This window comes from Tinamus guttatus, unplaced genomic scaffold (genome assembly GCF_059628265.1).
Source record: "Tinamus guttatus ecotype Peru unplaced genomic scaffold, ASM5962826v1 Tinamus_guttatus_pri_ptg000112l, whole genome shotgun sequence".
Lineage (NCBI taxonomy): Eukaryota > Metazoa > Chordata > Aves > Tinamiformes > Tinamidae > Tinamus > Tinamus guttatus.
The window spans coordinates 994,502-1,009,124 of NW_028288646.1; the positions used below are offsets into that span (position 1 = coordinate 994,502).

The following is a 14,623-nucleotide window of genomic DNA, read 5'->3' on the forward strand; positions in this document are numbered from 1 at the left end:
CAGCCTCTTATACATCATGTGCTTCATATGTTGATGTCCCTCTGCTCAACCCACTGCCGTTTGTTGATGTCTTTCTTGTATTGGAGACCCCAAATTGGACACAGTTCTGCACATGTGGTCTCACTAGAGCCAGAATTCTCTATGAACAAGCTTTGCCATGAGACTGTGTGCGTGTGTATTTGAAGTCTCCATTGCATCTCATCTTGTTGCTTGGTCCCCTTTTCCTCTGGATAGTCTGCCTGGTCAGCAGTGACATCTCTGCCTCAGTTACCATGCAGATGTTACCAGGCTGCTTTATTGCATCCTGCCTTGCACATTTCTATCCTACTGGCAGACACTCTGGTTTCCAGAGTGAGTTCCCAGTTCCCACTCCTTCATGGAAATTTCTTCCTTACTTCTCACCTCAGATTTAATTTGTCAGAGTAGACAAGCCAAAGTCATTTTGATTTCTTTTCAGGTCCCATCTTGCCCTTGTAATCTTAACAGCCCTCCTTTGAAGCTTTTCCAAGTGAATTTCCTCTTTGTTGAATGTTGAACACTGTGTTCCCAAAGAGCAACTGATACCAAGCCAGTAATACATCCCAACCTCCATGGGAAATGCCTGGATTGCTCTAATACCATGTTTGTTTTTCCCCTAGTCATAGCACATGGTGGTTCAGATTCACGTTGAAGTCATCTAATAGACATTTTTTTTCCATCCTGTTTCTCGTAATGAGCTTTTAGCTAATAGCATATATTCATATTAATTCACCAGTGAGTGACTTTGAAATTTGCACTATTCAGTTTCACTCCATTTTTATTACTGTCATCCAGTTCTCCCTGCCTGATTTCCTGATTGGCCTCTGTATTGATTGTGCCACCTAGTGAATATCATCAGCAAATTTCATTTGTACATCATAGTATTTGTGCCAAGGTAATAAATAGAATAAAAAAAAAGGTTCATCTGGAAATCAAACCATGATCGACGTCCCAAAATCTCTCTTCCAGCCTACATCTCTCAATAACAACATTGTTCTCTTCATAAAATCTGCGTCAACTTTAAAATGCTTCTATTGTATCACTCTGCTTCAGTTTGACCCTATAGCATTGTAACAAAATATTTGCAAAAGTTCAGGTGAATTAGATCCCTACTCTTTCCATTATGTACAAAATCATATTTCTTTGAAAGAATGGCAAAAGATATCAGCAGAATACCAGGGTAGTGTGGCATAATCTCCCTTTGTGAACCAGTGGTACATTTTTTTCCGCATTAACAATTAGCTTCCATATCTTTGGTTGTTCTTTTCAAAATGTACTCAGCCATCCAAAGCCTTTTGTTCTAAAGCCTTTCATGTGCTTGAGATCAGATTATGATCTGGTGGTTGCAGTTCTTCCTTCCTGCCTTGTCGTCTCTTTTTGAACATAACTACTGCATTATTTTTTTCTGTAGAAATACGGTGTCTTCTCCAGTCTGATAGGTGTATTAACCTTACTTGCTAATGAACCTGTGAAGTAATGTTTGAGTTCTTCAGAATTCCAGTATGGATACAGTTTCAGTGTGATGGGCATGGAGATTTGTTTCAACCGAGTTACAAAAAGTCCATGTTCATTTCTTCATTTCCATCTTTGCTTCTGTGTTCAACATAATCATCTTTACGTTAAAATCTGAGGCAAAAAAATCAGTTAATTTTTAGGGCACACTGACATTATCTTTCATTTCTATTTGATCCTCTATTAGACCCATCACTAACATCCTTGTCCTCTTTTAGTTCATGAGAACCTTTTTATGAACCTTTTGCTCTCTGCCAGGCTAACTCAGCTTGATTTCTGACAATATTTTGCCATTCACTTTTAGAAAGTAGGATAGCAAAATGCGTAAGAGAGAAGACAGTGGTAAAGCCTCAACTATAGATCTCCACAACATCAGTAACACAAGCATCAAATCAGATGATACCTTTATTTTGCCCTGCATTCTCTGGCATGGCCTGTGACCTCCAGTTTGTGCAAGGTCAAGCTCTGTGAGTTAGAACCATAGAATATTTTAGGTTGGAAGGGGCCTTTAGAGGCCATTTAGATAAAGTCCTAATCAGAGTAGGGGCAGCTCAGATCATGCTCTCGTGGCTGTATCCAGGTGAGCTTTGACTGTCTCCATGTTGCAACTTGTGCCTATAAATTCATGTCCTGTCATTTCTTGAGGAAGAATACAATGAAAAAGCAAGTACTGCACTGCATGGCATTTATTGATTATTATTATTTTTTTGTCCTTGCATAGCTTTGATTGCTCTCCTGAGAGAAGGGGAGAGTCTGGAGGATCTGATGAAGCTGTCCCCAGAAGAACTGCTGCTGAGGTGGGCGAACTATCATCTGGAGAATGCAGGATGCAACAAAGTCAACAACTTCAGCTCAGACATCAAGGTATGAGATCCACAGACCAGCAACAATAAAACAGTAGCTACACACATAAATCCCTGGCCTCCAAATGGGGAATGTGCGCTGAAACAATCCAAGCAATTGAGCCTCTCATCCTGAAAATGGAAGATGGGTACTCGGAAGCATTTTGGTGGACTTTACATTTCTGTTCAGTACTGTTCTTCCTCCTCTAGACCTCCTGAACTTCTTTACCAGCCCAGCATGCCAAATGCTTAGGAAGGGAATGGTTGCTGGCTCTGGAGAGAGCATATGTATCCCACTTCTGTGTTTTCAGTTCCCTGCCCCTGTTGCTAGTTTTTCTCCTGAATGTCCCACCTCTGTGCACTTACCCATTTTCTTCCTACTGTTGTTAGACCCAAGTTTGATTTGGGAAAAGTTGAGCTCTACCCAGACATGTAACCTAGGTGAGGGGCAAGCATATGTGGCTCTTCTAATTCTTCTTCTAATTCTTCTTCTAATTCTTCTGAGGTGTTTGTTCCCACCCCACCTTCACTATAGCCCTGCTTGCCCTTAACTGGAAGCGTTAAAGCAGTGGGATTATCATCAGACTATGCCTAGAAGGGCAGATGTTTGCAGGGCTTGAGCTGTTGTGGGCCATGCGTTTCATGTCACATATGTGGAATTCATGGGTTTGCATATGCAAATTCCAGCACAGCTTTCTCTTTAAGACCTTCATCCTTCTTAGAAATATCTGAACCTCAGTGGTACATGATAAAGAATTCAGATTAAAGCTGCAGTCTGAGGCCCTGGACTTGACAGGGATCCTTCTCCTGAATTCAGTGAGCTTTGTACTAGAGGCTGTTAAAGTAGGTTAGATGTGATCTGGGATACAAAAGGCTCCATATGAAGCGGACGGCAGAGTCCTTTCATGCCTCCTGGCAAAGATGAGTAGGCAACAGCCTGTGCTGGCTGCTTCACAAGGGAAGGCAACGGAGTCTTCCTCACCTTTGGTATTCCTGGGTGAAAGGACAGTAACACAACCTGTTAAATTTTAACTGCAGTTGAGACACAAGTGGCACTTACAGAAAATAAGGTATACATTTCTCTCCAAGACTTTAGCCTTTTCAGTTGTTCCCTAATTAGGTTTGTCTCCCCACCTTGTTTTTATTATAAATACCCGTCTTCTAGAATGTGTGGAGATACGTAAAGAACAATTTGGCTAGAACTACAATGAATAGATGGTATTTCTCATACAAGAAAGGACAAAATTAAGAAATACAGAGCTGCAGACTGTTACAGTTTTCCAGAGCATTACTGAAGTTAGTTTCCTAGAGACTAACCTGGAGCTTAAGCTTCCTGTTCTTCTTTGAGCTGTTTCAAAAGTGAAATTAGTATTTTTCATACATGGAAGCAACCTAATATTTCATGAAAGTTGAAAGACACAACATGTTAAATACTTGCCTTGCTCATGCCCTTTTCCCTGAAAAATGCTGATACTGATTGTTGGTTTTAACTTTTGTCCTTGAAAACTTCACTTTCTCTTCCATAACTGTTAAAGTGCTTCTTTTAAATCTGCTTTCTCCTTCTGCTTTCTCCTTCTGCGTTTTCTTTCATTAAATACTCGGCAGCCTGACTTCTACAGCATTATAAAGGTATCAGTTTTCTTATCTCTAATTTAATATTTGTAATAAATCAATTCTACTTTCTCTTTTTGGTTGTTGTCATTCTTGTAAATGCAACACAGCATTGTGTCTTGTGCTTTGAGCATCCTGTAGCATCGTATTGGCTTAGGAAAGAAAGATCTGGCAAACACAGCATAAAGTGGAAATTGCTAAGTGCTCCAGTTTTATTAATTTAATTATACTATCAAACGGTTGATTTAATAAAAACAAAGCATGCATGCACATTGTTCAGGGGGAGCACTGGAATGCAAAATCTGGGCTTTAGAAGTAATATTTGTCTCTTTAATTTCTCTGTCTGTCACAGGACTCAAGAGCTTATTACCATTTGCTGAACCAAGTTGCCCCCAAGGGAGATGAAGACGGCATTCCAGCTATTACTATTGACATGTCAGGATTAAGGGTAAGATGAGATAAGCTTAGAGTAAATGTCGATATTTTCTCTCTGTTATTTGCACTGCTGGCCAACACGGAGATGCACTGTGATCCCAGTATAAGCAAAGCCCGTTTACCATTGCCGCTTGGTCTTGTATTTCAGAAATTTCAGAAGAATTAAATGATGCATTTTTCCATTGATTAGATTAGTTAGAGTTGCTGAAACTTCAACAGCCAGTCAACCCTTCAGATAAACCATTGCCGCGTAGCAAGTACAACTAAGCGTGTTTATTGCGAGTTTCATCAACCTCCCCACTGTTATGTGAGATCTAACTTAGAAGTAATCGTGGGGGAATGAAAACATGCGAACACAGCGGCCCGCTGTTTGTTAAAACTGGAGGTTGTTGTGCTGAGTTTAGCGGGGCCGCCTTGGCCCGGCGCGGGCCTGCCCGTGACCTCGTGTGCGCGCGCAGGAGAAGGACGACGTGCAGCGCGCGGAGTGCATGCTGCAGCAGGCCGAGCGCCTGGGCTGCCGCCAGTTCGTCACTGCCACCGACGTCGTGCGCGGCAACCCCAAGCTCAACTTGGCCTTCATCGCCAACCTGTTCAACAAGTACCCGGCCCTGCACAAGCCCGAGAACCAGGACATTGACTGGAGCTCTATCGAAGGTAAGGGAGACACGAGTAAAATCGTGTTTCTGACTGGCTCGCAGCTGTCCCCTGCACTAAGGCCAGGGTTTAACCTCACTCACTTTAGGTATATATTAACTGCCTTAGCACGGGCAATTTTGATTAAGGGGGGCTGCTCTTTGCTTGCATGTGGCTTCAGGTGTTTCAAGCATCCTCTCTGTGGATTGCACCCATTCAAAGATCAAAACATGTTGTGTCCTAGGACACACTTTTGTGGGATTCCTGAACTAGTCTTCACTTCTGACTGTGCTTGTTAGTGGTAATTATTTTTTTTTGACATTCCATTAATTTAAAGTATAATTTTAAAGTCTGATTTTATGTAATTCTCCCTGCTGGCTCTGGGTTGGGGTCAGGATGGCTGCTGTATGGAGCACTTGCTGAGGTCCAGGTCCCTCCTTCTGACTTGACTGCTTGATCTACAGTCACTGCAGCCTAGAACTGACAATTTCAGGTCTTGTGCAGGTGGCAATTCCTGATGACTGATATTCATTCTCTCTCATAGAGTTACTGCAGGAAAATGCATTTCTTATTTCCTTTGCTCTAAAGTTTCTGAAACATCCCATTGGATGAAAACATTTTATACTAGTAATTTTCAGAGACATGATTCTGTAGTGCTGATGCTGTTAAACAAGGCCAAGTGAAGAAAAACTTTTTTTTTTCTTTTTTTTTGTTAACACACAAAGATTTTTTTGGTGCAGAGCTAACAAAGAAACACCTGAACTGAAAGCATTCCACTTGTTTCTGAGTCTGGCTCTCATTGAGCAAGAGTGGCACGATTTTAGAAGTCTTCATTACAGTCAGCCCATTCTTAGTTTTTATATGTAATATTTCTCGTAAATTGGCTACCGCAAATAAATAACTATTTGAAGCCAAGTGGCATCTGAAGACTGCTAATCTTGAAAGGGGGTGGCTCTATGGTTTGAATCAGCCAAGTATTTATTCATGTACTTAAAAAGTAAGAAAACGGGTAGTGTCCATGTCAATGGGACTGGTTACAAGTACTCTTGTAACCAGTACTTAAATGCCATCATGAGTGGAAGTGCCCTATTCAGTCTAACATTAATTCAGTGCAGGCTCTGCTTACAAAGAGACACTTGAAGTAAATCTGCATTTTCACTTATTTTTAAGTTTCTCAGAAGCCTTATTATGAAACTGTTCACACTAGGGCAAAGACTAGTCTTGTATTCTTGAAAATATTTCAAGGCCAATCTACCTAAGTACTATAGTATATAGGGCATGAAGAAATATTACGTGCTGCACTGTGCTCTCCTATCACTTGTCAGCCAGTGTCTCATTCTGCTTATGGTTCAGTGCCCTGGAAATTCTGAGTTACAGTTTCATCACAAGACACTTACTTTACTGGAGTGTTGTGTTTTTCAGGCCTACCGATTGATATATCTTGTTGTTTTAGGTGAAACAAGGGAAGAAAGGACATTCAGAAACTGGATGAACTCGCTGGGTGTTAATCCACGTGTAAATCACTTATATAGGTAAGAGGAGGAATTACGCTTCCTTCAGATGAAAATTACAGCTGGCACATTGCTCGCAGAAAACACAGAGGAATTTCTGTTCCTTCTCAGAATAGATGCTTGCATTTTCTTTTATTTTTGGAAACTAAGTTCTACAAAAGGCTTAGATTCCTTTCTTTGGGTCTTTAGACAATGATACATCTTTTATTCTTTTCAGTGACCTGTCAGATGCCTTGGTTATCTTCCAGCTCTATGAAAAGATCAAAGTGCCAGTGGACTGGAACAGAGTGAACAAGCCACCGTATGCTAAACTGGGTGGCAACATGAAGAAGGTACAAAAAGATGGAATAGCTCCAGTAATATATTGCCTCAAAAAATGTCTATGTCATTTCAAGTAGCAACATGAGTTCTCGTGTGTCACTCTCAAGTCCCTGGTAGAGCAGATCAAATTTTTTTTTGTCTATTGAGTGAATAATTTTTCACCCTGAAAAAGAAAAATACATTTTACTTACAGCTCTGTTGACCAGGGAACAATATTTGTATTGTAATGCTTGACACCTTTCAATATTAATAATTCAAAAAATTATTTGCAGACCACGTTTGCTACTGCTTTATCCACAAATTATCTTCATAATCTTCATTGTGAGTCCTGTGGCATCAAATTAATTGCAGCTATCTGGATCACCGTCTCCACAATGAATGAAGACAGTGATGTTAAATGTTCTTGACTAGGTGCCTCATTAACTGGTCACAGAATTGCTGCTAAATACACAGCTTTCCCTCTGCTATCTGGGTGAATAATACTGTCCAGTTAGAGTAGGATGAGTGACTCACCTAAAATATTGACTGAGATACTAATATCCTTTGTCTCAGTGCAATGATATGTTGCTAAAGGCACCTATGAGCTGTAGATTGATGTTTTCCAGCTGTTTTATTTTTCAGAACATAATTATTAAATTTCTCTCTCAGTTGGTTTTTACCGTAGTATTGTTGAGCCTGTAGCTATCTCAAAAGGCACTTTTTTTTTCTATGGTTTTGATCCATGCTAACTGATCCTGTCATTTACAGCTGGAAAACTGCAACTATGCAGTGGAGCTGGGAAAGAATGAGGCCAAGTTTTCCCTTGTTGGAATTGCTGGGCAAGATCTGAATGAAGGAAACCGTACACTCACACTGGCCTTGATCTGGCAGTTGATGAGAAGGTATGGCAACCGAACACAAGCCTATGAGGTTTTTTTTTATATACTCAGTTTGCATAGTAATAGTTTTCTGATGCTAATATAGAGAAGATACTACAGACTATGGCTTTTACATTTATCTATTTGCATATATATGCAAAGACAGAGTAACCTTTTGCTCACTGTTGGTTAGAGAAGCGATCATGAAGTACATTATCTTGTGGGCAAGGCCGTTACATTCAGCTCATGCAGAAGATTATTATTGTTGCTATCTGTATAGCATGAATAAATGTTCACTGTGTGGAACAGATAAAAATAAGATGAAAGGTCTTCGTATCAGGAAGTGGGGAGAATGTACTGGAAAAACAAAAGGGAGAAAATTAATGCAGAAGCGAGGGGTTCTGTAATCTGCTCCCTGGTGTGGATGAAACTGAGTTGTCCTTCCCACATCAATATAGTTTTCTGTGTGTTTATGTGTGTGCACAAGTGTTTAAGAGCTTCATAATCAGGTGTAAAGAGACCAAGTAATTAGGAGGTGAATACAGTCTGAAAGGAAGGTATAGGTTTGTCAGGGAGATAATTAACCTTGGGATGTGGTAATTAGTTGTCCTTGGTATGGGGTGTCTTTCCAAGATTGCTGTCATATAAGCAAAATATTCTAGGCTTCTGTTTATGCATAAACTACCTCTGAGATGAGCATAACAGTTCCCTTCTGTCCCTCAAGTTAGTGATTATTTTTAAACACTGTGAGAATGAGTCATTTACACTAAGATCCAATAACTGGGACCTTTTAGGGATTTTGAGAGTCAAAACCTTTCGACTCTACCAGAAGAATGATTAGAGAGTTGGGAATGAACTAGACCCATTAGATGAAATAGTGTGTTATAATTTAATTTATATATAATATATATGTATGGTGGAGGTCGGCAGGTAGCAGAGGATTGTTGGGTTTGTCCAAGTCAAGCCTCAGGGTGGCTGCGATATTGTGGTAGAATTTGAGCAGCCACAAGTGTTTGGGCTTCCTTATTAAGGTACACACTGAATATCCTTGAAGACATTGGTGGTGGAGAGAAGGTCAATGATGAGATCATTGTCAGCTGGGTAAATGAAACACTGACTGCAGCTGGGAAGAGTTCAACCATCTCCAGTTTCAAGGTACTTTTTTTATCAGGAGTTTCTGCTAAGGAATCTCTTATTCTGTATTTTTGTATGTATGCTGTATACAGTGTGTGTGTGTTTATTATTTATATATATACATATATATGTTCATACTCACACATTGTGTAATATAATGAACTACATAGCAGGATTATTTTTCCTTCCCTTTTAAAAGCATGTCCTCATATATAGATTTGTTGAAAGCCACTTATTAGGACAAGATCTCTGTAAAGATCTAAGTGGTATTAAGCTCAGCTGCCCCCTGCTTTTGAGCCTGGCCTTTGGCTTTCTGGGACACCGGTTTTCTCATTATTGCCATCTAACTATATTTCTCACCTATGTAGGATGGCAAAATCAGCACCAGCATGCCTGTCCTGGATCTCATTGATGCCATTCAACCGGGATCGATCAAATACGACCTCTTGAAAACAGAGGACCTGAATGATGAGGAGAAACTTAATAATGCTAAGTACGTTCACACCAAAGGGCGATTAACATGGGCTGCACACTCAGGCTTGCCCAAGTCTGTCTTTGAAATCTGTTCCCTTATCGTTCTTATCTGTAACAATCTCAACTGAAAAGTATCTCTGGAGTTAGAAGTTTGTTGGCTGGGAGTTAGGCAGTATAAAAAGCTAGCAGTGGAAATGAAGCATTTAAAATGCTGTATTTCCTGCTTTATAATTCCCTTGATGGGCTCAAAAACACTTGGCTTCACAAGCCCCTCTTTTTACTCGTTAAAGTTCTTTCAGAGCCAGAGAACAGTGCCAGCAATGGATGCTGCAGAAAGCAGTGATTGGAGGTCATGGATATATCCTTTTGGTCACATACAGGTGAAATAAGGGGGAGAAGAGGAAGGATAGGACTCAGGCCTGAAAAACTGTTTTGGTGGATGGATGTATTGATTTTTTCCAAGTGCAAACCATTCCCTATCAGAGAACCAATCCTGGGGACATATCCCTTTCAGTTATACAGAGCACCTCCCCATCTAATCCATTGCTGCATGGCAACCACAAAAGGGCAAAGGATGACGGTAACACAGCTAGATCTGCCTTCTCTCTTTCATCCTGGTGATCTTTTTATATGTAGAAGGCTTGAGCGCAGAGACTGAGAGGGAGCTAGGCCAGAAGGGCTGGTTGTTAGGATAATCTTTCAAGGTATGGAAGACTAAATGTGTTTCATACTAGGCTTTGACTTGCAGTCTCCTATACTCCATGTAATCAGAGCTCCAACCATCAGGAAACATATATCATTTACTCGAAATGTAGTTTTTGATGAACATGGTTTGTATGTTGCCGCAGACAATCTTAATTTTGATGAACTGGTAGAAGTGTTCCCAGCCTGCTCTGTCAGTGATGATGAAAACTTCTGAACAGAGGTGATAACTACTTAAGAGTGCTATTGCATTAATTTATTTCTCTGTTTTCCCCCCCTGCAATGCAGATATGCCATCTCTATGGCAAGGAAAATTGGAGCAAGAGTCTATGCCCTTCCAGAAGATCTGGTTGAAGTAAAACCCAAAATGGTCATGACTGTGTTTGCTTGCCTTATGGGAAAAGGTATGAAGAAAGTCTAAAGCACAAAAGACTTGTACCAATGGCTGGTATTCACCCTTTTGATTCCCTCAAACTGGATGTTCTTCTCTGTACCAAGGAATTATGCAGGTTACTCATGCTTTTTAGCATGTTAGACAAGGTTCCAGGTCATACAAAAGTTGACGTGTGTATCCAGGAAATGTTTTGCTTTGAACAGTAATATGTGCTTGAGTTCTTTGCCCTGTTTTCCACTTTGCTAGATGTAACTATTTCATGTTCCCGAGTTAAGTTTTCAACAAGACCTACACATATCCTTTTATTAATGAACACCAAGGTTACCTGGAAATCTTCATCTCAGAAGGTTACAGACAGCTTTTAGTTTTATGAAATCTTACATAACTGCTTCTGCCTGAAAGTGTGTTCATGCTTCTGGTAGTATTTCTGCCACACTTTCCTTCAGTTTGCACCTGGGATTACAAAAGAGGTTTCCCCAAGCCAATGCAAGTATTAGTGACTGTATTTTTGGAATGGTAAAATTCTCTTAGGAAACCCTTGTGGAAATAGAAAAGTGTTTGGGACCTGATTTATGTTGCTGGTATATGACCTAAGCAACACCTTTCCCTGCAAGTTAATGCCTCTGCCGTCACTGGCGTCATTCACAGAATACAGTACTCCTCACTGGAAAAAAAAAAAACACACATTATAACCTGGTCCTCCAAAAACACCTTAGCTCTAGAACCTTTGCAAGAAGTGGATAATTCATTTTTATGTCGTAATACACTTAAGGAGACTGCAAAGCATGTTCAAAATGAACACCATGTTACAGGAACTAAGGGGATATACTCAGCTAGTAGCAATAAAACAGAGATAAGAAGTGAACCAAAGGGACACAGAGTGACCTATTTATATGCTGAATAAAAATTAAACTCAACTTTAGAGACTTGCACTCAAAGGGCCATGGCCCCGATTCAGCAAAGCATTTAAACATGTGCATCACATAATGAAACACATACTTGGATGTTTCACTGAACCGGGGCCGGGATATTGAGTTGAATCAACATAGCTTTACAGGTAATAAGGCTCGGTCAATTTACTTCTGTCAGGAATCTAGCCTCATTTGTGGATAATCCGTGGGACGTATTTGCACTGAATCTCTTCTTTGGCATGAGTCATTTGCTGTTCTGGCTATTATGTGGAATCTACTGTGGTGAAATGCAGAAGGAGGGAATTTTGCCTTAATGCAACCCCCCTTGACACAGTCTCTGTGTCCCTTCTCCCTCCCCTCCAGCCCCCTCAGAACTGCCTTACTGAAGAAAAAATATGCAATGATGTGAAAAGCTTCTCCAAATAAAATGTTCTATAAAGCCAAACACACAGACTCTGCTTTCAGTACTGGCCATGCTAATGGGGAGGTATGTATCATATAGCTGCAATAGGGATGGATTTCAGAACAAACTCACTGGGCTTCCTGAGGACCTGTTATTGAAACCGTAGACTGCAGGAAGTGGGCAGAACATTTCTGGGGTTGTTTCTGTACATGCCACTCTGAGCCACAGCTGAAGATGGCTCACCAGGCTGGGCTGACCCAGTGCAGTTTTCCCCATCTGGCACATTACCTGTCATCCTCTTTTGCTGTATCTCTACCTCCAAACTTGTCTTTGTCACATACTTCATTACAGAAAACATGCTGCCCAGTTTCAGTGATCGGATCCTCCACCAGATGAAGCTACCCTATTTCTCTTATGGACCTATATACTTAGTACAAACTCAGGAGAAAAAAAGGAACCTAAGATCCACCCCATGTGGTCACAATATTCCCATAGGTGTCAGAAAATAACATTTGTGAAGGGTGTTACGAGAAGCAGATGTCATCCCAAAATATCAGAGGGATGGCCCCTACATTGCACATCCTCTTTCTGGAAGTAGGACCTGCTGTTACCGTGCAAAAGGTGGCACCAAAAATGAGGTACTAATGTTTCCTTATGTGGTCTGATCTGGGAGTCCAGATGGTGATAAACAGGAAAGAGGAATCCACAGGCAAAAACTGTGACTGTAGCATCCTCCTTGGAATTGCCCATGTATTTTTTATGTGTGTGTGTGCGCCTGCAGACTGCAGGGCACATTTTAGGCTGAACAGACATTGTGGATCTGAGGTGGACCAAGTAGTGATGGGATCTGGCTATTCTTTTGTGCTCTTTCCACTTTGGTGTGTGCTTGTTTTCAAAAGATCCTGAGTACTGGTAAAGTAATCATCTTAGTCTTGGCTGTTCCTGGGATTCCTCTGAAAATGCAGGATTTGTAAGACTTACTCTCTTCCAGTGAAACCCAGGAACTAGGGATTTGCCGACTCTCTTGGAAAAACACCATGTTCGAGCAGAGATGTGTGTAAAGAGCTCCTGCAGGTACCCCGTCACAGCAAGATGACCTTGACCGAGACCTCAGGGGTAGACGTGGGGGATGAAGTAGGCAACAAGCAGGAGATGGTGGCAGTACAAGGTGGGCTCCCTTGATCCCAATGAAGGTTGGTTCTCGCTATCCCCAGAGGGAAGAGGAGGCTTCAAACACAGCATTTCTCATTCACAGGCTTTTAGCAGCTCTTCTCTCCATGTTGCTTTTGCAGTGTGGGGATTTTTAGAGGAAACTGGGAAATCAGCCTTTCACACATCATGTAGGCGAGATTTAGGACTTTGGGGGTCCTGGCAAGCAAAATCTGGCTTTGGCAGGGGCTACGTGATGTGTGCCGTTATTGAAAACGTGTTTTGTGGAAGGAGCTGCTTGCTGCTCATCATTGCTAGTCCAGCCCTGGGGCCTGACCTCTGCCGTACGACCCTCACCTTGGCTGGAGCTCCGTCACCAGGCTGCGTTTTGGGGCAGCATCCCTGAATCCCAGCCTGGAGCTGATCATTCTCTCCCTAGCCTTAGCACCGGAGCAACTGGGAGAGCCAACCACAAGATGGCAGTGAATCTATCTGGAGCTTCAGAGGCTGGCACGGGTGAACATAGCCATACAGCTCTTAAAACACCCTCCCTCCTCCGGGAAATGGGAAAAATGAGGTATTTAACCCTGAGCAAGATGCAAACACCTGTCAGTGTGCAAAAGAGAATAAACTCCATCAGCAGGTATAATATAGTAAACATTTTATCAGATCTTCATCTCTATCTTTACAATCTCCTGTGAAATATAAAGCTGTCATGGACTTGAAGATGTGGGAATAGCTGCATACAGGAATATAAACATTTTTTTTTTCTATAGGCTTGAGGTTATGCTTTCACAGACTGATAACAGTGACCTGTAATAAAGATCTTAGTGTCTATAGAATCCGTGACAAATGCATCACAAAAAAACACAGGGGTCTGGAAGTTTTTGCTGTCACTTATCTCCAACATTTCCATCACCTTTAGAAGAAGGAGCCTCCTTCAGGATCACTCATGAAACATGGGGACTTTGTAAGCACTTTCATTATTGATTTTCACTGCACAATTAATCATAATTTTCAAAGCTTCAAAAAGGCTTAGGCGGTTGTACAAATAAAAATAAAACATCGTAGGTTAGACTAGCTAGGAGAAAAGCCATGAGGACAATCAATCCCCATGCTTCAGGGTAAAATCTGACCGCCAGATGGAGTTAGAAGGAAATATCCCCCATGGTGTAGTAGAGCATAATTAGGTGCACGATGAGGGTTTTACACCTTGCTGTAAATCATCTATCCTGGCTACCTTTTGAAAGAGGACTGCAAATGGCACAGCTGACCGCTGCTCCAGTGCAGATAGAGCCTCTCCTCCAGAGATGGAGCGGAGTGGGAATCCCAGCCCTGCACCGCTCCTTCTTCCGCTGCGGCTCCTTTCTGCTGTGAGCAGCATCAGAGGCTCAGGTCCCGGTTTCCAGGGCGGCCTAACTGTGCAGCATCCCAGGTCTGGGCCCTGCTTAGCAAACGGCACCTTATCTCTGGCACATCACTGCAAAACTCACCGGAGCAACGTCCAGCTTGGTGGGGCAAACACCATCCGCAGCATCCTGGCACTGCGGATCTTTCAGCCCCACATGGTGGGTCATCACTGCGACCTTCCAGGCTCCCTGCTTCATGCTGCCTCCAGCAGCCTCCTCAGCCATGTGAAAAACAGACTCAGCAAGAATTTGGGAGCCTTTTCCTCCAAGCTGCTCACTCTCTTTTAATCAAGTACTTTCAGCTATG

At 41.7% G+C, this 14,623-nt stretch overlaps 1 protein-coding gene across 3 annotated transcripts in view; it reads left to right on the forward strand.

Annotated features, from left to right (window-relative positions):
* Positions 1-10,670, forward strand: part of LCP1 (lymphocyte cytosolic protein 1) — a 41,730-nt gene extending 31,060 nt beyond the window's left edge. For 2 of the 3 annotated variants that reach the window (XM_088521030.1, XM_088521029.1), the window contains exons 8-17: positions 2,252-2,394; positions 3,978-4,001; positions 4,336-4,431; positions 4,877-5,072; positions 6,505-6,583; positions 6,780-6,894; positions 7,631-7,764; positions 8,772-8,895; positions 9,243-9,367; positions 10,339-10,670. In XM_088521030.1, the coding sequence (XP_088377156.1) occupies positions 2,252-2,394; positions 3,978-4,001; positions 4,336-4,431; positions 4,877-5,072; positions 6,505-6,583; positions 6,780-6,894; positions 7,631-7,764; positions 8,772-8,895; positions 9,243-9,367; positions 10,339-10,471 (1,169 nt within the window). In that variant the 3' untranslated portion in view covers positions 10,472-10,670. The remainder of the gene's footprint in view (positions 1-2,251; positions 2,395-3,977; positions 4,002-4,335; positions 4,432-4,876; positions 5,073-6,504; positions 6,584-6,779; positions 6,895-7,630; positions 7,765-8,771; positions 8,896-9,242; positions 9,368-10,338) is intronic. The other variant, XM_088521031.1, reaches the window with a different exon arrangement.
* The last annotated feature ends 3,953 nt before the right edge of the window (positions 10,671-14,623 follow it).